At 42.5% G+C, this 25,343-nt stretch overlaps 2 protein-coding genes across 14 annotated transcripts in view; one reads left to right on the top strand and one right to left on the bottom strand.

Annotated features, from left to right (window-relative positions):
• GC (GC vitamin D binding protein) overlaps positions 1–9,795 on the top strand; it is a 43,818-nt gene extending 34,023 nt beyond the window's left edge. For 3 of the 6 annotated variants that reach the window (XR_005859116.2, XR_005859112.2, XR_006939030.1), the window contains 2 exons: positions 5,868–6,195; positions 8,887–9,795. The gene's annotated coding sequence lies outside the window, so the exon portion shown is untranslated. The remainder of the gene's footprint in view (positions 1–5,867; positions 6,196–8,886) is intronic. The other 3 variants (XR_005859115.2, XR_005859113.2, XR_005859114.2) reach the window with 3 other exon arrangements.
• The window catches only part of SLC4A4 (solute carrier family 4 member 4), a 232,555-nt gene that overhangs the window by 4,678 nt on the left and 202,534 nt on the right, over positions 1–25,343 (bottom strand). For all 8 annotated transcript variants that reach the window (XM_046940813.1, XM_040699727.2, XM_046940815.1 and 5 more), the window contains 9 exons: positions 23,588–23,701; positions 22,833–22,994; positions 18,467–18,645; positions 17,002–17,074; positions 12,903–12,971; positions 11,041–11,214; positions 8,293–8,454; positions 3,475–3,571; positions 29–108 (listed from right to left, as the gene is read on the bottom strand). In XM_046940813.1, the coding sequence (XP_046796769.1) occupies positions 65–108; positions 3,475–3,571; positions 8,293–8,454; positions 11,041–11,214; positions 12,903–12,971; positions 17,002–17,074; positions 18,467–18,645; positions 22,833–22,994; positions 23,588–23,701 (1,074 nt within the window). In that variant the 3' untranslated portion in view covers positions 29–64. The remainder of the gene's footprint in view (positions 1–28; positions 109–3,474; positions 3,572–8,292; positions 8,455–11,040; positions 11,215–12,902; positions 12,972–17,001; positions 17,075–18,466; positions 18,646–22,832; positions 22,995–23,587; positions 23,702–25,343) is intronic.

Raw genomic sequence — 25,343 nt, 5'->3', positions numbered from 1 at the left:
ATACAAATTGCATTTTACACGTACTTACCTTGGCATAGTGTGTGACTGAAGAAAAGGAATTTTATCAGCACGACGTATGGCGTTCAAGGAATGTTGGTGATTTTTCTTCTGTCAGGGAGGAGAGAAAAGATCTTTTTGTCATTGCATGCAGCACTGATGGTTTCTTAAGCCCAACAAACTCTCCTATATTTAGCAGTGCTTTTAACTGCTGATTTCCTGCTATATGAATTTCACAGGTTGTAAAATGGAAATAATAAAGTTAAGTCTCTCCTCCAAAATACAGAACCTGAACTGCCAAAATAACCATGATTCATTTGCAGGGACTGCCCTGTGAGTGGCATTCAGCTGCATGCCCTTTGCACATGCAGACACACAACTGCATAGGCAGTTGTCCAGCCACGAGCAGTCACCTCGCTGCCACACAAGAGGCCGCTAAGCCGCTCCAAGTAAACAGCCCATGGGAAAACTCACTTTGTACTCACCAGGCCTGCACTGCAGCCTGGCAAAGGGTCTCCAGCTCGAGTATGCTTCCTTGAGGGAAGCCACGCTGCAAAGCTGGTCTCAGCCCAGCATGAGGCGAGAGTGTTTCTGCGTCTGTTCGGTGCTCAGAGTTGCCTGACAAAAAGGGGTTGGGAATCCCTCAGTCAGGGCTTGGGCACACAATGCCTAGTTGGGAAATTCCCAAATTCCACCTCAAAATTACTCAGTTTCTTGACCTCCTTTCAGCACCTTTACATCTTGATACTTACCTTTCATCTACAACTTTAGTTACCCTTTGTTCCTCACTGTAGCATCCAAGCTCCTTGCGCAAAAACAGGTGGCTTGTTGCCTGTAATCACATTCATTTCCTGACCAGCGTGGTGAAATGTGTACTCTTTTTTAATAATAATCCTATTCTTGCTATTGCTAAAGGAAGCTAAGGAGTAAAAAATGAATTTTGTGTTTGGACTGAGAAACAGCTGGATTCCACTTCTCTGCCTTAGTGGTTGAAGGGTAAATTGTCAAGCACTCTGAACATGCAAAATTAGTAATGCACTTTGAGTCCTGGAGCACTGTTATACTCTAGGATGAGTAGGGTGAGACCACGGTGTTGATGGATTCCAGCTACTTTTTCTAGTACAAGAGCCTGATTTTTGTTCTTTGCATTGTTTCTAAATAAAAGCTGACAAATCAATTTCAGAATCATAATACTGTACACATACACAAACAAACTGCTGCTTGGCCCTCGTCTTATCCCATGTTGTCTGAAAGGGCATTCCAACAAACAGGTCTGTGGCAGAAGTATTGCCATTTCCCTAATTCTTTCAGCCCTGATGATGCTAAGAACACTATCCCCAATCATAAGATCCTGTGCAACAACATTTAAGATGAACTTGGTTTAAGCATATCAGGGCATTTCCATAGAAAAATGAAGAGGATCTGTTTGGTTCAAGGTTGATACACTGAGAGTATACAAACAGTAAAGTAATTGTCTTTCTCTTTGGCTTTGTTTTAGAATGTTAATCTCTTAAGTGTTCATTTATCTGAAAACACAATGCAATGCTTAGGGTTGCCAAATGTCACCACCAAAAGCCAACACAGTTAGGGACCAGCTCCTAAACACAAATCCTTCGTAAGGAATCTAAAGATCAGTGTTTCCAAGTCTTACTCCTAGAAATCTTATCACCAGTAATGCAGCAGTACTGATTTACTGTTATCATTCGTGCTTCTTTGCTCCCATCTCATGACAAAACAGCATATTTATCTCAAGACTGAACCCATTGCTCATAATATTGTCAGAAGTTGCTGCAAAGGCAAAAAAGCTCATGTCAGTTGTTATTTCTGATTCCTCTCTTAAAAGGCTATAATATGAGAAGTGAAAGTGACTGAAAATGAAGGCATAGTCTAGTTGGAGTCCTGTAGCTAGCAGTGTTCCCCAGGCACCGGTACTGCATCTGGTATTGTTGAACATCTCCATCAGTGACCTAGATGAAGGGACAGAGTCCACCCTCCAGCAAGTTTGCTGATGATGCAATGCTGGGAGGAATGGCTGACACACCAGAAGGCTGTGATACCACTCAGAGAGACCGGGGTGGGCTGGGGAGTTGGGTAGAAATGAACCTGATGAGGGTTCAACAAGGGCAAGCGTACAGTCCTATGCATGGAGAGGAATAACCATATGCACCAGTACAGGTTAGGGGCTGAACTGATGAAAAGGAGCTCTGCAGAGGAGGCCCTATGTATCCTGGTGGATTACAGGTTGACCGTGAACCAGGAGTGTGCCCTTGTGGCCAAGAAGGCCAATGGGATCCTGGGGTGCATTAAAAATATCACGGCCAGCTGGTCAACAGAGATGATCCTCCCCCTCTACTCTGCCCTGGTGAGGCCACACCTGTAGTACGGTGTCCAGTTCTGGGCTCCCCAGTTCAAGAAAGGTAGGGAACTCCTAGAGAGAGTCCAGCGGAGGGCCACAAAGATGACTGGGGGCCTGGAGCACCTCCCCTGTGAGAAAAGGCTGAGACACCTGGGACTTTTCAGTCTGGAGGAGACTGAGAGGGAGATCTTATCAACGCTTATAAATCTCTAAAGGGCAGGTGTCAAGAGAATGGGGCCAAGCTCTTTTTGGTGCTGTCCAATGACAGGACTAGGGGCAACAGGCAAAAACTAGAATACAGGAATTTATTTCCATTGAAACATGAGAAAGAAATTCTTTACTTTGAGTATGACATAGCACTGGAACAGGCTGCCCAGAGAGGCTGTGCTTCCTTCTCTGGAAATATTGAAAACCTTCCTGGAAGCTTTCTTGTGCAACCTACTGTAAGGGAACATGCTATTGTAAGGAGGTTAGACTAGATGATCTCTAAGAGGTCCCTTCCAACCCCTACAATTCCTTGATGCCATGATATTAACCTAAGAAATTAAAAAGATACAATAGCACAGAAGCAAGTCACCTAAGAAGGGAAATGTGTTAATGGTCAAATGATCACTGCCTTGTCAGTTTAATGCATAATGTGGATCAATGACATGCTTAATTATTCTTTTAAGGTGCTGAGTTTTGCAACTGCTTGGAACCTAAGGAAATAAACAGTAACAAGACAGAAATGCAGTTTAGACATGCTGCAAATCCAGACTAATAGACTCAGGAAAAATAAATGCAAACCATCAGCAAATTTAACATAAAATGGCAAAGGTCAGAAATGGACTGAGTGGATGGGGAAGGTACAGGGAGGAGGAGGAAGGAAGTTACCACGAAACACAGCTGGACAAAAGCAGTTAAGCTGGAGGCACCAAAAGAAAAAACACAAATTTTGGAAAGAAAAAAGAATACATAAAAACAAAGCCAAATACTGTCATAAATCAGAGACCTGTAAGTTAAAAACAAACAAAAGCCCCACACTTGGGAAATAATAGAGAAGTTTTTAAAAAATTAATGGATATATATTTTGTACTGCACGTCAGAGTCACGCAGGCATGCAAGAGGTTAGTTCTACTCACTGTCGGCAGGTTTGCTATCACTTAGGAAAGGTTCCTGCTCCATGATGTCCATTGGTATTTTAATACTTGGGACTTTTTCTGAGTAGGGGCAGTCAGACTGTGAAAGAAACGTGTAAAAGTTCTTAGAAAATTTCCACTGCTCTCTTACTGTCACCCATAAATTAATATTATCCTTCACATAATTTCTGTAGGAATTAGGAGAAAAATAGTAATAATAATAATAAAGGAATTCTGTAGCCCAGCTGGTGGCCTGATTTTAAACTGGATCCCTCTTGCACCTCACTTTCCCTCTTTCTTCACCCTGTGGAAGTAAAGCAGAGTGAAAGAGTAATCTTATCTAAGTAAGCGTTATCTTTTCCTCTCTCCACCTCACCAGTTCCTATGCTACCAGTTTTAAGACACCATCTGAGTCAGCCTGGGGTTGACTGCAGGAAATAAAAATGGATTAAAACATGCATTTGTTGGCAGAAATGATAGGGCACTGGCTTCTGAGAAATCTCACCAAAAAGTTTTGATTCCTATTGTGATTCCTCTAAATTATGGCAAGACAATCTCTATGTTGTTTTCTCCTTTCAAACTGCTCTACAAGGAAGAGTGTCAGACAGAATATAGCAGATAATCTTTAACTTCCATTGTTTCAACTCCTCTTTTAATTTATCACTTAAATATAGTCAGACCCAGTCCCACTTACACCTCTGTTTACAATAAGATATTTCATCAAAGCCAGGGTCCTTTTAAGAGTTCACGTAATCCCACCACACAGGAGATATGGCAGACTGTTGAAGAAGAGTTACAAGTGCAGAGAAAAGCTGTATGTTAGCAAGCCTTTCTCCAAGATAGCTTTCTGCTGAAGTCAGCAAGCTTTTGCTCAAATTATGAGCACACTATAACCACTGAGTCCCCTGGAGTTTGATGATTATGCCCCACCGGTTCCAATAATAAACCACTTGCTTGTGCTTAGAAGGTACTGAATTACTTGGCTTTTCATTTTCTATTTTTTTTTTATTTTTTTGTAAAGCAGTTTATCGTAACCAAAGAAAGGCTGATACTGTTTGACTTGGCAAAGAAATTAAGGTGATACATGCCAGGTGATGTGTGCCAGAAATGCTAACATATCTTTGTTCCTGGAGAGAACTAGACACAGCATGAAGTATAGCGCTGCACTGGGGGGAATAAGACCTAAGAGCCAGAGTAGGAAAACATTACAGAAGCCAGAAAATCTCTCTCCCTGGGTTTTCTTCTTTGTTTTCTTTTCTGTTTTGTTTTTTAGTGTTACGGACATCCAGTGCAATACTGTGTGTGTACCTCACCAGCAAAACATTTCCTCACATGTGTGCATGCATATGTGCATTATGTATTTTTTACAAAGCTATATATGAGCATAGCTTGAATAAGTTTTAAAAAGACACGGAGGCAATAAAGCCATACCAGAATTCCCATCCATTTGGAGCTTTGTTGTAAGCGAGCTAAGAGTTGAGCCATCCAACATATCACTGTTCTGGTGCTAATAAATAGAAGATCTGTGCAATGGGAGTGCTGATGCTTCATCTGCTTTAAACTTGACCGTGTAAAATGAACAAAGAGATAGAGAAAATGCCTGTGGTTGGCAAAAGTGCCCTGAAGGGGAGAAGCGGCTGTCACACACCACTTCTGGCTCTGAAACTAAATATAACATCCCGGTGTATTCTTTTTAAATTGGCTGACCCTCCTTGGATCGTGCATTTGGACATAAAATCTGAGACAAAAGTCAACTTTCCACTACACACAAGCTTAGGTAAATCCAGCAACTAGCGGCTGTAATTTTGACTTGCTAAAACCAAGTTGGTGAAGCTACTGAAAAACTTTCTTTGCAATTCCTTTCTTGCTGTCCCTGACTGCTAGCAAACCGCCAGTGAGAACTAACAGTAAATCCTAACTCATGCTAGAGTAGTCTCTGTTAATGCCAGTGCCAGGTTTTGCTGTGCTTGTTTACATAACACCACTTGAATTCGCAATGTCCAGCAATTCTCTTCACTCCACTCGTATCAGCAGAATGCCTGCAAAACCCCACAGTACTAACTTTATGGAGGTGCTTTTCTGCAATGGAAAGGGTGAAAATAATAACACCAAGTGCTTTACGTTCAGGAAGCTGACAAAAGCAAGTGCTGGAAAAGAAAATAAGAACAGTTAAGTAAGAACATTTTGCATAAATTCTGTTACCCACTTGATTGAGTACTGTACCTGAAAGCCTAGGAAGCTTAAAATACACCAGAGATACAGGAGATGTGGCTCAGGATACTATGCTGCTGGATTCAAATCAGTCATAATGAAGGAACTGAATCAAACCTTTGTTGACTGTATGTACAGCAGGACATCTTCTTTCACTTTGAATCATACAAATCTATTTATTGAAGGAAACCCTTGACATTGGCTTTCCACATGCTGGAGGAGTGGCAGCCATTAAAATGAAAAGGGAGCCTCTGCAAGAACTGCTTTCTACACCCAGTAGTACGTAAATGCACATATCCTGGGGCAAGGTAGCTTGCAGATGAAGGCACACTATTGAAACGTGTCAGAATTTTTACATCCTGCTTCACTGGAGTAACAGAAGAGAAAAAACATTTTTATGTTGTCTCCCACAGCTGAGAGAGAGACAACGTGGGAATGTGCACACGTGGTTTCCTGTTGATGTGACACCAATAACGAACATACAAGTCTTGGGTCTCATCAGCATGTTCTTAGGTGAGAGCTTTCCTGATGCTTGAAGCTTCTGCGTCCCCTATTAGTCATACGGACACGTGCTGAAAGTCTCAGCAGGACCCGTACTGCTAACAAATGTGTCCTCGGGACTTCTTGATAGAAGAGTGCAGGAACAGAGTAGTCTAATGGTCAGTGCCTGCTAGGAAGGAAGGGAAATGAGAGCTTGCTGTCTGAAATAAGGACCAGTCTTCCCAGCTGGGATTCAGCCTGATTTAATGAGGAGTGGATCCAGGCTACCTCCTATGTCGCTGCACCCTCACTACAAAATTCCTAGTTTTGACTCTTGTTGTGTATATTTATGCACAACTTCTGCATTATAGAGTGTATATTCTCTGAAGAAAGACCATTGTATATTTTCTCATTGGAATAGCTGGACTTTGTTGCCTCTAACACAGCTGTCATGTAAGTGTCTTGAGCTCTGGCATGTTCTCCACGTGGATCATGGTTGTGTTTTCTGTCCTGTCAACCTTGAGTAAGGTCAGGCATCAGAATGATCTGGAGGAACTCTTAGAGCTGCCATGTTACACTTGAAGACACTGGACTTATTATCTAACCCAGCTGATTGCATAAATAGGGCTAGTGTGTCGATTCTGCTGAGTACAGGAAGGATACAGATGATACACAGTAGAAACACAGCAGAAGTGCTGCAGGACTGCTCTGCTGTACTGTCACCTTACAGCGTGGTGGCAGCAGTGCTTCCCACAGCTGACCGTGGCTTGCTTGCGCTCTCCTTAAGGCTTCACTGCAACAAATGCTTCTGGGAAATAACACTGACGCAGTAGCTGTTTCTTCAGGAATTCCCTTTTCCTGAATTTGCTGTTAGCCACTTTGCATCAGCTAAAAAGGCCAGGGAGCAAGCAGGCAAACAACTGATGTTGCTGTTTCTCTGTCGTACCACACCAGACATCAAAACTTGGGTATTCCTGGCTGCCGGTCACTGAGCTAGGTGTGAATGTACAAGAATGGGTCAGCTGACTTTTCCTCCCAAGGCATGATGCCTTCTCATTTATTTCTCCTGCTCTGTATAGATGTGGTGTTTTCCAGCTTCAGGTGACCTTAACTTTGTCTAGATCACATGAAAAGCCCTTCTTCATTAACTCTGAAAATTACACAAGCAGAACTACTGATGCTATGTCAGTGTCCTCCGTGTAGCTCATCGTTAATGAAGCTTAGCTCCCTTGGTACACAGTCATCCCGCAACAAATGATGCAGACTGAGGCAGCCAGCTCTCCAAAGGAAGCTCACACTTTCTGTATGAAGTGCTCTGTAATCAGTGTGTTCACCACTTTCATTTAAGTTTATAGAATCTGAGTTTACACGAGGTCTGGGTAGGAAAATGTTTGAAGGCACAAGTACTACTACATTTCCTCTTACTACATCTACAATAAAAAGCATCATTTTCTAAGGCACATGGATCTGGTCTAATCAGGTCACCACACTTAGTATTGACGTTAGTAAGGCAAGTTAAACTATTACAGTTTCTATAGATATATATATGCTGCAACCTGAGATAGAAGCAAAGAGTAGAATACACTGCATAAAGAGCATGTATGCTATTTAAATGTATTAACAACTGACAACAAAGCCTTTCCTGAAACATGACAGGTCTTAACTTTTTGTGCTTCTAAAAAGAACAATTAGAAAATAGAACAAAACAGGCTGTTTTCAGAAGTATCAGAGCTGCTTGCGAAAACCTCTCTCCTCCTAAAACGTAAGAGACAATCAGGGGAGAAAGGCAGAGGAGGGAGGGGAAGATGAACAAGACAGGATGATACAAGGTATTCTAGTAAATGACATAACATGTCAGCAGATATCTTGGGCTCTTGTGGAAAGTGTGATTGCATTTTTGGCAATGCAAGTTCCACCTACCACAGGCTGCTGATGCCTGGAAAAGGGAAGGCAGTGTTGAAAAGGTTTTGTTTGGGGCTCATTTGCTGCAACAGGTAAGGACTGTGCTGGTTTGCTTCAAAAGAGGATGGGGAAACCACCACCCCCAGAGCTGGGGAAGGGCACAGAGCCATCACCCAGGATTAGCCAGAAATAAGTAGTTTAAAAAAAAAAAGCAGAGAAGTTCCTTACATCCTCATTGTCACTGTCCAGACTGCCCTTCTTCTTTTTCTTCTTCTTCTCATCCTCTTTCTTTTTCTTGTCCTTTTCTGGAATGACGTCATCAAGAAAACTTAAGTCATGCTGGGAGAAGAGGTAGTCCATGGCTTTTCTGACTGCTACAAGTGCCAAGATCTGAAAAGGCAGAGAGGGACTTTTCACTCAGACACATTTTAGCTTTGATTGGAAACACTCTGTGCATACCTGTTCGTGCTACTTCTTAATCCCAAACACTTGAATTCTGGTTGTAAAAGAACATAGAGAGAACAAGGTAATTGAGATATTCCAGTTGTTCAGCTTGAAAATCTAACAAATGGAACCGAGTCAGGCCTCAAGCAGCAGCATTTCATATCAGATTAAACAGAAGCAACATACAGAACAGTAATGTAATCACTGCTCCTGTAAAGACAAAAGTCATCCTTAACCTGCTGACAAGTATCAGGCAACATAATTACAGAGGCCCAAAATGAGTATTTTCATCTATTTTGGGGATTCAACTTACATATGCATGTTCACAAGGGCACCCTGAGTAATTTTCTTCACTTTTTTCTCTCATCATTTCTCCAGATACAACAATTCTTTAAGAATTAGACATGGCCTACGTGTGCCCTCAGATTTTGCAGTATAAAATTGCTAGGATCGTGTCTGCAAGAAACTGAAGGAAAAGCTTTTTTCTGGGTAAGACTGCACTCTAAAGCACTGGGGAAAAAAATAAGGGACATGTCTGAAATGGGTGTCTACATCTATGCTGAAATTTAGCATCACCAGCAGATGCGTACCAAGATTACACGTACGCTCTACTGAAGGGTTGTACTGCAGAGTGAAAGCTCAACTTGGCTATAAAAAGATGTCATCCATTCCTAGCAACAGAAGACTGATTTTTAAGACTGAACAGTTTGCTCCAAGTGATAAGGATCAGTGGCAAAAGGTATTCCTCAAAATGGATCTCAAACTTTGACTTGCATAATTTAAGCGGGATTACAGAGGTGAGAAATTACTCGGGGAGTAGAAAGATGCCGTGCAAACACCCTTCATTATTTCACTATAAATCGCCTCTTCATTAAAAGTACTTTCCCTACAGATAAGCAGGGGGCTGGCTGTTGGTCAGATCTTCATAATCAGACTGGAATTTAATAGTCTTCCTGTTCACAAGTGTAAAAACTGAGGTTTTATCATTAGATCCAGCCACATCGGTCAGTGTACCTTCATTGAGTTTGTGCCATTATATCAAACTTAAGCAAACTCAAAGATTCCCTTATGGGCAAAGAGGAAGTCTTCAGATCTTAAATTCAGCATTCACTGGTACAATGCAGCCATGAGAATGAAAAGGAACAGCATGCCACTAGGAACTGCTTTTAGTATCTTTATATATTATTAGCATGTGGCCTAGCAAAAATATTTGTAGGTTTTGCTTTTTTCACTTGCATCAGCTTTTCTCATTTCACTAGCATCAGAGAATAAATGCCTTTGTTTTGTTGTCTGCTTTCCTTCATTTTGCTTTCTTAAATAAGCACTGCAGTTTTGTAACTGCACCCAAACTGAGATTTTACTCATTAGTAAACTTGAAACCAGGAGAGATTGGGCCAATATGTAATAAGGGAGTTTCATACAGCGTTGACTTTACAGCATTCTGACCCATTTCCAAGAGAGACAGTCTCTTGGCATGCAGCTATGTTCACACTGGATCCATTTGTTTGTAAGTTTCCACTGTTCCCAGCTGCATTAGCTGAGCCACAGGAGGGGTACGGAGGCAGAGAAGGGTCTGCTCTGTGCTCCCATATTATGGACATAAACTAGTCCAGTGATGACTGGATCAATGTAAATGGCTGCAAGTTTTGGAACTTTGTCTGATTTGGAAGCCTTGTGCCAAGTGTATGTGCGAATTCCCCTTACTACTTGTTTATTTTTTATTTGGCATGTGCTTCTGTGTCTCTAGGAATAGCAATAATCTAATTGCACATATAGCTGTTTCACTGTTCCCCTACCTTGATGTAGAAATACCATATCAGACTGACTGCACAGTGTGTATTCATGAAATAATTGTCTGATGAATTATTTATAATTCAGCATCCAAAAAATGCTTTTAACATGACTCTGACCTGCATCGTTAGAAGGACAACATGCATCCTACAGATATTCTTAGCAATCTCAGATGTGAAACACGTGAATCAACATCTTTGCCTTTTTAATCGAGTTCCAAGAAAAAGACAGTCCCTTTCTCACTCTTGGTTGTGCGAATCCTTCCCTCCACTTGGCGTTCCTCTGAGCAGTGAGATCAGCCCTACCACTTCATTTTTGTTTGTCAGTTTGTGCTACTGAAAAGTAAGGGAGACATTTTCTGTACAGTAATCAGTGTGGACTGAAAAAGGAATTTTCACTCATTCACTCATGCAGCTCAAGGAGAAAACACAGCAAATCGAACCGTGGCAGCCAGGAGCGGTCAAAACTATTACACCTTTCTGGCAAAAAATTAACTTTCGAGGCTTGCTTTCCCCTCCAGAGGATTTATGTAAAAGGCAGCCACAGCACTTGAGAGAATGCAGAGAATGTTCACCCTGGGTAATCTTACATCAGCACAATGATGGGAGTGTGGAGTTCTGAGGTAGGGCTTTTACAGTGAGAGGATTTGATCTGCCTGTTCATGGGCAAGTATGCCCATGTGTGGAAGGCCCAGGCTACAGAACAGAGATGTGGCTGGAAAAGGCAAAGAACGTCACCTACCATGACAGGGAATATGATAGCGGCCACAGTTGACTTGAGAATCCAGAGTAGGGCTAAGCAAACCACCTGCAGAAACGTGAACAGATGGACCCTGCGCAGCGGGACATGACGCAGATAGATAAAATCAGGCTGGTGCTTTAGAGGCATCAAGAGCAGCTTCAGACGATCCATGAACTGGATGGAAAATGGAAAAGCAACATACATATAAATGAAATGCAGGCTAAACAACAAAGTGAGACAATTGCATAATTAAACTATAAAGTGAGACCTTGAATCAACTTGTTTTCCTTCCATAAAGGAAGCACAGCAGGGAACGCAGCATGGTTCCTCTATCTTGAGTAACTATTGCTTAATGCAATGGGCTAAATATTTTAACTGAGTTATTGGAAGTTAAGCTTCCACACCTACATTTGGCACCTACACAGACACAGGAATCGAGCATTTCTCAAAGCAAGGCCTTGAGGTGCCTTTATTTTAGGGAGCAGGGCTCCATGTAATCTGATGATTAATATTTAAACCAAAAAACTTAGGTGTCTGTGGAAACAGCTCTGCTGGCTTCAAAACAATTAGGCTGATCTGCTGTAGCTGGAGACAGGAGATTTTCTGTTGAAGAAAGCAGTTTATCACCCACGAGACAGAGAAAAAAGATGAATGTCCTGACTGTGGTCAGCATCAATGCTTGGGTTAGTTCTGTTAACTTCCCTGTACCTGCCAGGGAACGCTATAAAGACATTCGGCATTTAAAAGTAGTGCCTTTATCAAATTAACTGCAAGCAGAGGTCAGCAGAGGTGAGGGCAGACATCGTGTTATCACAGAATAGAATGCACCTAACTGAAGAGCGAGGAAGATGGACAGCTTTTCAGGCAGTGTCCCTTGCCCATGCTGGACTGGGTGGACTTGGAGTTAAACCAAAATGGAGAGTTCTCACTGACTGAAAAACATCTTTGATTGGGGAAAATAAGTAAGCGCACAGTTCTGTGACCACCTGTGCCAGAAAGCAGGGGAAATCCCCTCCAGGGATTCAACCAGCCCAAGGGTGAATATTACAATCCCCCCTTGTCTCTTGCCAGAACTTGGGCTTACTGCCCACTTCTGAGACCAGATTTATCGCAAACCAGTGAATGAAAGCCCAGGCCATTTTAAAGAATACCCAAATAAACTCTCATGGTGCTCACAGAACACAGAGTCTTTCCCCATTAGAGCACCACTAAGCACTAAAAAGAAAGGCTACAATTAATAGGGTGCCAGAAAGCAACAAAAACACTTCCAGCTTCCTAGCACCAATTAAAGATAGTGCACTGTGAGAAAGGCTCCTTACGTAATATTTCCTCAGTGACAAAGAAAGGGGGCTTGGCTTCCCTTCCATAGCAAACAGCAATGTTCCCACTTGTTAACACTGTGGAATAATGCCACCACCATAAATCATGTTCTCTTGTTTTTCTTCAGTCTGTAACACATGTCCCAGCAGAGGACCCAATCTATCCCAGAAGTGAGCCTAGAGCCTTTGTAAGCACATGCTCTTCTCTGTATCAGTATGGTGGGGGTGAAGAAGGATCCCGGGTCTTCACATAGACCCCCCTCATTGCTTACAGGGCCAAGACTTGGCTGCTTTCCTGCTGAGCAAATTTCTTTCCTTTAGTGTCATTCTCAAGAACAGCCAGTGTGTGGCAATATTTGTAAACAGTTGCTGCCCTGCCTGGGTTTCTTTGGAAACATAAATGAGGCGGCGGAGGAGAAGAGGAAGGCCAGAAAGTCCTAAGAGAAGCCTTGTAATAATTAATGATTACCATCTTCTGGGCAAGGTCCTGCGGAGAGTCTGCTCACAGCTGCCAGAGCAGCCCTGGGTGCTGCGGAAGCTTACCTGCACGCCATTGAGGGATGCAACACCCATGTACAGGAAGACACCATAGAGCACAGGCATAGGAATGAACTGCGGGGGAAAAGTGCAGGAGAAACCAAGTTAATGACCTCCATAAGTGACACAATGTTAGTGCTCAGGGAAGCATAATCCCCAACTCATGACAGCTCTGAGTTGTACTTTTGAATGGGTGATGTACAGTAATAGACACAAGCTATCTTTCTGCTGTATTTTGAGAGTTGAAAGAACATCTGGATAGCAGGGCAGAGGCCGAGTGAGCCCTCTTCTCTCCCGTTTCAGTGCAACTTGGAAGTCTCCCCAAGAAACAAAGGAAACAAAGATAGACAGTGCCAGTTAGCCATCAAATTTAAGAAGAGCTGGGATAAAACTATTCTGGTGAACTCCAAACTATTTTCCACCTCATAGTTTCTAATGAGACTGGAAGCAGAAGGTAGAGAGGAAGAAAAGGCATCGTGGATCCTATTACACATCCAACTTAATACACAATGGAAATACTTCCAGAAGGGCTGATCCCTTGAGTCCCAGATGAGCAATTACAGTCATGCAAAGTAAATCTCTAACTGCTCGATCTCTAACTCACACTAATCTGCTACAATTAATAACTAATGGGCAACAAAATACAATCTTCACTTCTAGAAACTGGTTTTTCAAACAACAACTTCTGCTCTTTCAAGTGTTGCGCACTGGTCACATGCGGATGGAGACAGCTTCCTTGGGAAATAAAGGCGGCTCAAAAGCAGGGGATGTGCAGGGATGCAGCCCCATCTCCAGGTGCCTTGCAAGGTTTAATGCAAGAGCAGCCATCGCTAACTCCACCTTCCTGCCCACTTCAGCAAACGTGACTTTAACCTTCCCCTCCCGTGCCACAGGACCAGCCCAGCTACATCAGCCAGTGTCTGCACTACTCCAGGCGGCCACAGAGGAGAAACCCTTTGCCTGCAGCAGATTCCTGCACATGGTAACAACATACATGCTTCCTCTGAAAAAAATATCTGGTCCTCCAACCCAAAGCAGAGCCTTCTGCAAAGGCAAAAACAATTGCACAGTAGCTAAAAAAGGGAGAGTGCTCTTTTTGCCAAACAACAAAATTGTGTGCAATGAGTGTGTCATGTGAATGGAAATACTTGGGCACAAATCAAACACGAGATCTGAATAAAGGCTGTTGTGCCACTTATTTCAACCCAAAAAGAGCAGAAAGCTCTGCAGCTGTCTGCTTAGAGTGAGGGAAGCCTTCATGCAGTGACTGGCAGCTGCCACCGAACGGCAGATGCAGCACAACCAAAGTCTCCCTGCCCAGAGCGTTACCTGGACTAACGTGGTAGGAATGTTTGTTTTCCAACCCGTGTATGTAACTCATTAAAGTGGCAAATAACCTCTGTTTATTGAATTCTCCACTACAGCATTAATCGTTTACTAGGTAATAAACACAGCACCATGCAAATTTCTGTGGAGGCCTTGATCCTGAATGCATGCATTTCACTTCACCAAAGTCACCAGGGCCATGTGTACAACGTCCTCAGAGATCAAAGCATCACTGCCTGTGTTCCTTCCTTGCCTCGCTCCCTCTCATCTCCTGCAAGTTCCTTGACTGTTGGTTTATCTTTCTATTGCCGTTCTGTTTGTCCCTCCTATTGGGGAGGGACAAGGATTCAGTGTGCGGTTCACAGAGTTATGAGTACCCAAGGGATTCAACACCCTCACTGGATCTGAGGGATAAGACAATATCTCCTCCAGCAAGTTGAGCAGGAGGCTTTGTGAGTTTGGCTTTCTAGTTTCACTTACCTTGCTTTCTTTTCTCCCATTTTTGCTCCTCTTTCAAAAAAAGAAAGATGTCTAAATATTATTTCACCATTCCATTATAATTAATCCCGTAAATCATTCCTAAGTGAAACTTCAGCACATTATCCTGCAGAGTAGCACGCGGTGCTTTCATTTGGAAGATTATGTTTTGGCAAAGTATTCACTGGCTATGGGGTTGCTGGCATGGGCACTCGGAACAAACCTGCTGCTAGCCAACAGAACTAAGAATGTATTTATAGGAAAGTGCCTGTCATCCTCCTAGCAGGGTAGAGGATGTTTTGGATGAGATCTGCCATAACCGAGCTGAAAGATGAGTGACATTCAAAAACAGCACAAACATAACACCCACAAAAAACAGGGATGGGATTATCCTGCAGATTCCGTTTTATTGAATTTGGGAGCATTAGTGTTCAATTCGCTGCTGGCGTGAGAAGACTCAAATGTTCTGCAATACGTTCTGCAAAGCAGTTCTTTGTTGCAGGAGACCCTACCACTACCACTGGAGTTTGTTGAAGGTCCTGAAACACTGCCAGCTAATTCTTACTGGCACGTGGGCAAGGAGCATGCCAATTCATCCTCAGAGATCCTCCTGTGAGGACCTTGCCCGTAACGCATTCCTTGGAGAAGCTCAGAAGAACAGTGAGGGAAGCAAGAGCAGGGGAAATAATGGAGCCTGCAGAATAGGGCAAGGGGGATCTTGCAAGGAAAGGTCACACAGACTAACAGTGTGCCTGCACTCGGCACCACTTAAACCATCCTAGGAACAGGCAGTATCCTGCACAAGGAACAGATAAGCACGTTTTCTAGTTTCATCCTGTCATTTGATGCATTTCTTTGTGGTTCTGTGCCAATAAATCTCAGCTCTTGGAAAATAGCTGCTATCTAGATTAAATGGTACATGAGTAGGACAAGTGTCCACAGACTTTGGTAAAATCACGAGAAGAAAAGATCAGGAAATTAAGAAATCACATTTTATTGCACTGCTTCCTACAGAAACATATTTTCTGTACTGCTGAGCTGGGCACTGCTTCTGAGCAAGAAGAGGGGTGCTATTTTAGGAGGATTCAGCCTAAAAGAATGGAAATTTGTTGTGCTGGCTCTTTTTAAAAGCAAGGCAAGCTGCAGGAGCCTCACACTGCTGAGGTGCATGCCTTGGCAGCCCTAACAGGCAGGGCAAAGTTCCTACTCCATGAACACAGTGGCAGCAGTCCCAAAGATTTCTGGCCAGAACTTTACCTGTGGAGTAATACTATCTGCTGTAGGCTGTGCTCATTGCCATCGGTTCTGCATATTCTCTCTCATCAAAGTTACTTCCTTTCAGTGGGCACACACATACGCCATGAGTAAGTACCAGATGAAGATTTTCATCATCCATGTGTAGAAGATGCTGAAAATCTGGTTCTGACAACTCATACCACAGGACCTTTTCCTCCCCTAGAAACAGCTAGACTTCAGGGTGAGTGAGAAAGTGAGAGGTATCTGCAGGCTGCATTACTCCCTCCAAAAGTAGAAACTTCAGCCCAGTCCTTCCCTCTGACACACAGTGTGGAAGCATTCTTAATTCTGCACTTGACTGCTTCTTCTGGAGCTATAAAGCAAAACTATTTTAGGCTGCTGGAGGCCTCCTGGGAGTAAATGTGTCCTGAAAAAAGGTGCTGCAAAGTTGCACTCTGCACCTTACAGCAGCTCAGCACACAGAGCTCTATGCAAAGGGACAAAACCAGTACAAGAACGCCTTGAGTTTGTGTGTGTGTATGTTTTACCATGTGTACGCATATGCACATGCAAATGTAGTTTTCGGGATTACATATTCATCTGTTAATCTGTCTTTCACACACAGCAACTCTGCTTCACTGCCAACCATCCTTCTATGATGTCATCAGTAGGGTCTCAAAGTTCATCTGCAGTATACTTTCCATACAACACAAGCACAGCAGGAGAATAACATCATAAAAGAAAACTTCACCATGCACACACACAGAAGAAAAATCCTAAATTACAAAAAAAAAAAAAAAAAATCACAGCCCTCAAAACCAACAGCCCTGAACCTTGGTACTATCCATATATCTATAGCACACCACAAATACATTATTTTTTTCCTTCCAAAAATTTACATTTAAGCTTTCATTAAATTGTAGAATTGCAGCAGTGATTCTCACTACTTTTCCATACTTCAGCATTGAGCTTTTTTAGAAGCACAGAAATGGTGTGCCAGTTGTGGTCCTGGCTGCTTGCTTGCACTTGTGTGAGCAGAAGGAAGAAGAAAAGGTTATGTGCTTACCTTCAAGATAGGAGCCATAAAGACAGACACACCAGTCAGAATGAAAACAATGACTCCAGTGACTCTCTGCTCCCTGGAAGAAAAGCACTAGGTTAGCAGTATAGTTTCAGCTTTAATTCCAATTTTATTCCCTTCTCAGAGCATTCAAAACCTATGTAAAGTCTTGCAACTCATTTTTTGCAGCCACATTTCCAAAGCTGACTGACAATAACAAGCCAACACCTTCAGGCAGGCATCTTTATCACGACCAAGCTTCATACAGATCTGTTTTCAAACACCAAATCAGTTTTTGTATGTTTGCTTGTTCCCCTAGCTCCATTGTTTGTGAATCAGCAGAGTACTGCTACCAAGTAATGAGGAGTGCGTTTAAATGTTAAACATTAGAAACTGTTAACCAGCAAACCAGATTCTCTGCACGGCAGCTTTCACAACATGCAAATAGGTAATAAATCATTAGCTCTCCACTCTTAAATTAGCAACATATTTTAAAGCTTGGTCACAGTATTCCGACAGATAAATGCTGTTTCTCACCGTACTGTACACTGCTCTGCACACCAGGTACAAAGGGAGTTCACAATCCCCTGGTCCAGGACTTCATGGGGTGCTGGACATTGACTTAAGAGGCACCCACAACTGCTCCCTGCATATGAAAATGCTTTTGCAAATACTATTTCTGAGTACTTAAAGTTAGGCCATTAAGTTTCTATTATTTGCCTAACTGATTTCCAGGAGTGCTGCTGCTCCTGTTGAAAGCACTTCAGGCCACTTAATTACCAAAGACAGAACAAGTGGTTTGATTTAATAGAATCGAATGCTTTAGCCACAACAAGTTTAGGTCTTTTACCACTACGTTTGCTAGCAAACGCCTGCCTAGTTTCCATGGATAAAGAAATGTGAAGTAAATACATCTTCTTTCTCAAACACTGGAAAACTTTATCTGATCTGCTTGAATAAACTTTAGAAAATGAAGAACTGCACTGCTGAATCTCATAGTCAGGTTGGGAAATACGAAGAAGGATGTAAAAGATTCTTCATGAGAACTCCACAGTGCCCCGATGGCACCAGACCGTACAATGTAAAGCCTTGTGTAGTTAGAGGTGGCTTCAATGCGTGTGCCCAAAGCAGATAAAAATTATCTCAATTCTGAAATTAAGTTCCCTTTTCTTCCTCCCTTTGCTTGCCCTCACCCTGCACACAGACACACGTGGTAGAATGGTTTTCTTCCTTTTCAAGAAAGAGTATCTGCAGAAGGACTATGCCAGACAAACTTTTAACTGGATATATCCTCTGAAGATGGGGAAAAAAAGCTGGAAGGAAGCACAGCTGATCTGAAGATTTACTGCAATCCTAAGAGCTGTTCCCCCTTGAACATCTACACGTGTTCTATTCAAAGCACAACCATTTATAGTACAAACTGATCTCTGCAGGCAAACAAGGTAATAAAGACCTATTTGGTTTGACATACCTCACTCCCAAAAACTTGGGCTGTTCTCCGGGGGCTGAAGTCTCAGTCTCCATCTTCAAGCTGTCAATATGAGCAATGGAGATCACAGTAGCAGCAACATACCAGGGCAGACCCATAAAGGAGCAGACAATCATCAGAATGGCCACCCAGAACAAATCCAGGTGATATCCAGCACCTTTCTGTGAAGGGAGACAGACAACCTTAGCTTTAATTATTCTAAATGCTTCTGGCATCTAAAGGGTTCTGGCATGGGGCAGAGGCACACCAACCAAGCAGCATTTCCTTCGACTGTATCTTTGGTGAACTGTTTGGCTGTTCTAAGAGACAGAAGTTTTCACGAGCAATTAGCAGAGTAGGTCACACTGCTACATAATGAACTACTGCGTCAGCAGGGAAAGCAGGTATACGATACTGTTCTGGCAAGTTCTGAAGACAACATATATAAGAGGGTTAAGCAATAAGTATAAGAAAGTAGCAGACTTACAAAAGATCAAGCACTGTGCAGTGTTTGGAGGTTGGGTTGGTGCAAGACAAGCCCTGCGGCCAGTCAAGTAGTTCAGTACAGCGGTACTCTTTACACAGCAGACTATGAGCTAAATATGACTGTAGAGAGGTTGTGTTCACTGAAAAACATTAGGCGAGCTACACATCTTATCTTGTAAACGGCATAAGCAAGCTCTCAAAATATATGTATATCTTGATTACAAAGTGTTTACAGTACCCTGAAGGAACTCTGTATTGCCTCTGAAAAAAAACCACCAAAAAATGGAACTGCACTATATATGCTATTTTTACAATTTCAACTTTACCAGATTTTTCGTACATGAAGTGACACAGTGACAAGAAACCAAATACCCAACACTACTGCAACTCCCTGCTGACTCCGCAAGTGTGTGCAAAACCAGAACAGCCCATTTTCAGAGCATGAGACACATACAGCAACAAGAGAGTTTGGACAGGGCGAGAGTGCGAAAGGGTGGTCTGTAAACAAGTGAGCAGTTTGCACACTGTGAGCTGTTATCCTGCTGATCTGCTACAGGCACAGGACTGCTTCTGACATTGTGGAAAGCCAGAACTTTCACCAACTGTGTGTTCATATGAGTCTAGCTTTCCACACAAACATCACTTTCAGAGTGGAGCCTGAACAACCAGTGATGATGGAGGGGGAGCAGTGCTCACCCAGGTACTGGGTATGAAATCCCTGTTCAGCTGCTTTTGCTTTGCCCGCTTCATTTGGTTTCTCTCTTCTCTCGTATCCTGATTTGCAAAGACATCGCACACAAACAGTGTCTGCTATCTTCAGTTAGACTTGAAATCTGCTTCTTAAAGTCAGAGAATTCTTCTGTACAATGGAGAACAAAGCTGTTCACAATCCCTTCTCCAGGTCCCATGTTTTCTTCCAAGTACAACAGCTCCTTCCATTTCAAGAGCTATTTCATTTGGCATCAGGAACTACAACAGCACTTTTGTGTGCCAAGTCATCTCACATTTGTGTGAGTGACAGCATGGATATGTACAGAGTTTTAAACACAAACCAACCTTTCATAAAACCAGACAGAAGCCTTATTTTTGAGGCAGCTGTTGTAAAACAACTCGATGCAATGACTTAATGAAGCCTACCTGGAAGTGATCTTAGGGATATATGGTGTCTGCCAGAAAGGTAGCATTTACCAGCTCCTATCTCAGAGCAAGATCTTAACTCCTATATTTAGGATAGGAAGCAACTGCAGAAGCTCAGTCAGGACTTCACAGTCAGTCTGAGCACTGCTGATTTCGCTGGGTACTGGAGGTACTTTCCTGAGAGCCCAACTATGCTTTCTGGGGGACAGTGACAAGAGCAGCTCATGGGACACATAACGCATCAAAAAGAGAAAGCTGCCCTCATTCTTTGATTCTTTAGAAACCTTTGTTCTGCAGACTGATCTGAAGAGAAGCTCCGGTGGAAACTGATGTTGTAAACAGAAGTTTCTGTCAGAGGCAGACAGCAGTGCCTGCTAGCAAAACACTGGGTGAATTCACCCCTAAAAGCTCTCTCCATATCCAGTACACTCCTATTATTAATCTGTTCTTTTTACATACTTTGGAGGACTAACACAGGAAATTCACCAATCACAAATGCCAAGAGAAGAAGCAAAAAAACAAAACAAGACATCAAAGAATAGGATCTTTAGAAAAACACCAAAGAATTCTTTACAGTTTGATGTTTTAAAGATTAACCTTTTTTTAAACTTGTTCAATTTGATTTTATTGGAAAGAACAAATGAGCCAGACCTACGTGGTGACCTAAGAGGGAAAGCAACCCAGCTCCTCTTGAATAATAGTCATTGTTTTCCTAATACATTCACTGCTTACTTTGGCTGCCCAGCAGCACCCAGACGGTTACTCAGTGCCACCCTGCCAATACTTTAACAGGGCAGAAGCAGGAAAAAAAATAGTCCTCCTTCGGTCCTGCAGTAGATGTGTATTGATGTATATTTTGATGCAGAGCAGCAGGAGAGGACTGGAGAACCCCCATTTAAACAAAAGTGTGTTCTCACAACTGTAACAAAGGAAGCAGGAAACCAATTTTTTTTTTTTTATTAAACAGTACCTTGTGGGAATGTTTATACTCTGTTACTAAAAAAGTACACCCAGTGCTGATGATAGCATAACCACGTTCAGCTAGTCAGAAGCTTGTAGCAAGAAGGCTGGGTGCCTCTGCCCCAGAACACATTACCTGGGGGCTTTGGTCTTTTGTGGCCTTCTCCAGCTTTGTTGGGACTGGACTGGATATGCTTACATCTTGTAGCAGCAAGAAGGCCAAATCAGGACAGTTAAAGCATACCAAAAACTGAGGCCACGTCAATAAGAATAGAGCCACCATCACATGAAGAAACCAGACACCAGGAGAAAGCAAGTCTGTGCCAACTGCCCTGTCTGACAGGCTGGCAGACACCTGTGCTGTACCTTGCCTCCGTAAGTGCTTTCACCTAATGGTGTGCTTCAAGGACAGGGTAAAGATTAGCCTTCCCATGAGGAAGATGTGGGCGCAGCATTAACTTTATTTGTCCAGCTCCAGATGGCAAGTAGCAATGTTCTGAGGTTTATTTCAAACCAGCCCCATGAGACAGTGGCCAGTCACCATTCCTCACTCTGCACAGCAAACCTTCCCCGTGCCCTTCTGGTCTTCTAAGTCAGTGTTAAATCACACTGGTTGCCTAATGCCTATGAAGTGGAACAGCCTCCTCTTTTTCACGTAGGAGCTCAATGCACAGGAGAGCTGCATTTCCAGCAGCTGTCAGTATAAACATTGAAGTGGCTATTAAAACTATCACTCAGAACTACCTGCGTTTAGAGTGAGTCTTTGCTGTCATGGAGTAGACCACTTGAAATGGGTGCCGTTAGCAAAAAGGGAGATTTCTTTTACAGGAGTTTAATGTGTTTCAACAGAACTGACCATGCAGGGAAGGGAAAAACCCTACAGGTGTGAAAACCTGCATAGCACTGGTTTGCAATATTTATTTTAAAAACATTACTACATTCTAAGCTGCTACATGTCAGCGGATATGAAGCTTTAAATAACATCCAATTGTGGTTATGCCTTTAGCATACCTAAGATCTCTTCAGCCTATTTCTTGTATTTTACTGTACCGTAACACCAACACAGCTGCCAAACGTGGGCCATTCTTTGCCATATCCAGCAAAGGTCACCCCGGCACTCAGTGCCTCCTTTGGAGTGGCTGAGAGCCCCACTGATGTGCTGTGCCTGCCCAGGGAAGGCCATGACAGAGACTTTGTTCTGCTGACTGCTGGGAACACTGACCTGCAATTGCCTTACAATAAACACAGTAACAGGGGCTTATCAGATCTAGGGAAGCTTTGCCTATTTTGATTAGATCAGAGAAGTTTTGGCCTGGAGACAATAATGCAGTGCTATCCAAAGAAAAATCAGGTCATTGCTCAGGTTGGAGCAGAGGACTTGTCAAGCACACAGGTTATCCCAGTAACAAGCCTGAGCTGCCTACGACAAATGCTCTCTGTAGATTTATGCACGCCAATCTATTTATCCTACAGTTAACTTTCATCCTCTTCCCACGTAATGTGGTGACATAAGGGGATACTCAAGGGCATAAGCAATACAGGAGAACCCAGCTGTCCAGCTCTTTCTACTTCTTCCAGTTATGGCTCATGCTGCACTGTGCTCCCTCAATTAGGCTGTCCTTTGAGTGAGATCCTTACCCGGTTGATCTACTGTGGCCACCTTCTTTTTCCTTGCATGCTAAACCACACTGTGTGCTGAACACTGCCACAGGCCCTCCTGCCTCTCTAGCACAGAAAGATCATGGGATAGCTCTTTGCACACATGCAAGTCACAAAGCACACCCACCTTGAGCTTGTGTTCCTTCCTGTTGACAATGACGGCTGTGATTTGCTGGTCCATGAAGATGAGGATAGTCACCAGCAGTGCAGGGATGGCTGCTGCCAGGTACACCCACCATGGGTTCCCTCCAAAAGGTGGGATAAACCAGCCCCTCTCGGGACTGGTTGGCTTTAAAGGGCAAGGAAAGGAAAGCATGTATTAGAGCCACAATATAGCACAGACGTCATTATGCTATAAATGCACAGGGCTTTTCCTTCCAACAAATGGCTAGAGACACTTAAGGTTTGTGATAATTTAATTCTCCCCATCAAAAGCAACAAAAAGTTCTTGAAAATTAAGCACTGCTTATTGGGGGCCAGCTTTTGCAAGCTGATTAGCAGCATGGTTACAAGAGGGGCTGTGAGGAATGTGCCAGTAATGTGCCAGCTGCTCTGAGCAGCTTCTCTGAAACACCTCCAGGAACCTGAGTAAGGGAATGTCTCTAAGGTGGCTGAGCACATAACACCAGCTTGTGAGTCCTGGATATGAGAAACTACACCCAAAGGAGGTAGAAGCTAGGCCTGTGTCCCAAGTATGGATGTAGGATTTAGGAGATCAGCCAATCAAACAATGCTCATTAAAAGGATAACAGTGAAGTAAAATGTTCATCTGTAGTGAGCTGACTACTTTCCTGTTTTGAGGGCAAGCAATTTTATACAGGGCAGTTTGGTGTAAAAGGGAACCTATCCCGAAAGACACAAAATGAGTTGACAACTACATACCTTGAATTCACTTGGCACAATTAGTTTTGGTGTGTCCACACCTACCAGGGCATCTATTCCACAGAAAATCAAAATGGATAAGATAATGGCAAAGTCACTGATGAGCTTCCTGGCCTGAAATGGGAGTCAACATGGTAAGGTTAGGTAGCACTAAAAAACACTACTTTATCCATGTCTTAGATGCTATGTGATACTCCAAGTATGCGTTTGGTAGCAATACAAAATAATCATTTCCTCTTCTATAGAAACTAGGGTGTACATTGTAATGTCTGATGCCATTTCCACCAAATGTGCCTTGTTACTACATTTTTTTTTTTTTTTTTTGCCTGAGAGCCAAAGTATTAAGCCTAAATGGAAACATGAAAACAAGTCTGAAGAGAAAGATTGCCTGTTCATTACTTTGACAAGTCAAACTGCCAAGGTAATGTTGAGAACTATTTAACATCTTGAGAAGAATTCTGAGATAATTTAGCTTTGTTTCTTTTTCAAATAATCTTGTAAGTTTTCATTGTGATCATCCTGATTACTGAGACTTCAAGGTCAGCTTCCAACATTAACAGATATTGAATATTTAGAAATGAAACTAAAAAAAAAATAATAAAAAATTAGTGACATTTTTACACATTGCTTAATATTGTCTCCTTCTGTTTGCCTTCTGATTCTCATATTCATGTTTTTCTTTTCAGAGACAGAGGCTGTTTCATACAAGTTCAACTTCTCACATCATCTCAAGATTCCTGAGGTATGAAGGCTTAGTATAAAACACTGTTTATATACAGATACAGATATATATATATATATACACATATATAAGATACCATTCTTTTAATAGGACTAATTTTGCAATGTACATTTAGGAAAAAAAAATGAGAAAGGGAAGAAAAAAATTAAATGGAAATGACAATGGAAATAGTCATGGACTTCCCTTTAGTAGACGGAAAAACCAATTTCCATGACAGATGTGATGTTCTGTGTGAACTGCGGAGTTTGAAATGACGTTGTTTTTTGTTCAAGTAGTAAATTAATCCAAAATTAACCCAAATAGACAACAAGAGAAATGGAGCATCTTGGTTAATCCTCTGCATATTTTAAAGAATGCAACTCTAATGGAAACAATGGAATACAGCAATATAAAGCTGCCACCAGCTGGGCCCTGAAACTAAACTAGGCTGGCCCCACTGTGCTTGTCTGTAACTCTGTGTGATCTTTTTGTACATGTTTCCTTCTAGGCCTCCCAGGTTCACATGGCTACAGATAAATTGAGCTGCATTCCAGGCTGGATGGAATTCATTTCTTTTTTATTAAAAATAATAGAGGTTCAATTGTAATACAACAGAACAGTAAAAATCCTTGCAAGATAAATCTCATTGTGTCAGAATGCCAAAAATGGGGGACAAGTCTTACATAAACATGTCTTTTGGCCACGAGTGGAAACCTGCTGTCTTCTTTCAGAAGAAAACTGGTGAAACTGGCAAAGGCAGAATATTGTGGAGAGGGCAGAGCTGCTTGTCCACTACGTTTCAAGTGAACTCCTCACAGCTAAAAGGCCTGCTGTTTGTTTTTTATCCACTGCCATTCTATGTTTAACTATTGTCATGACAAGTTCAGTTGCAGAGACAGAATAAGCAGATTTACCCGAGAGATGCACATAAGTTGGCTGGAAGTCTGAGCAAAACCTTGTTTAAATCAATTCAAAGCTTATCAGGACATCCCCATTTTGCACCTGATCCTAAGAGAAGATATGGAATTCCTGTTT

The sequence above is a fragment of the Gallus gallus genome, chromosome 4 (genome assembly GCF_016699485.2).
Source record: "Gallus gallus isolate bGalGal1 chromosome 4, bGalGal1.mat.broiler.GRCg7b, whole genome shotgun sequence".
NCBI classification, from domain to species: Eukaryota; Metazoa; Chordata; class Aves; order Galliformes; family Phasianidae; genus Gallus; species Gallus gallus.
This window is presented reverse-complemented; position numbering and strand designations above follow the sequence as displayed.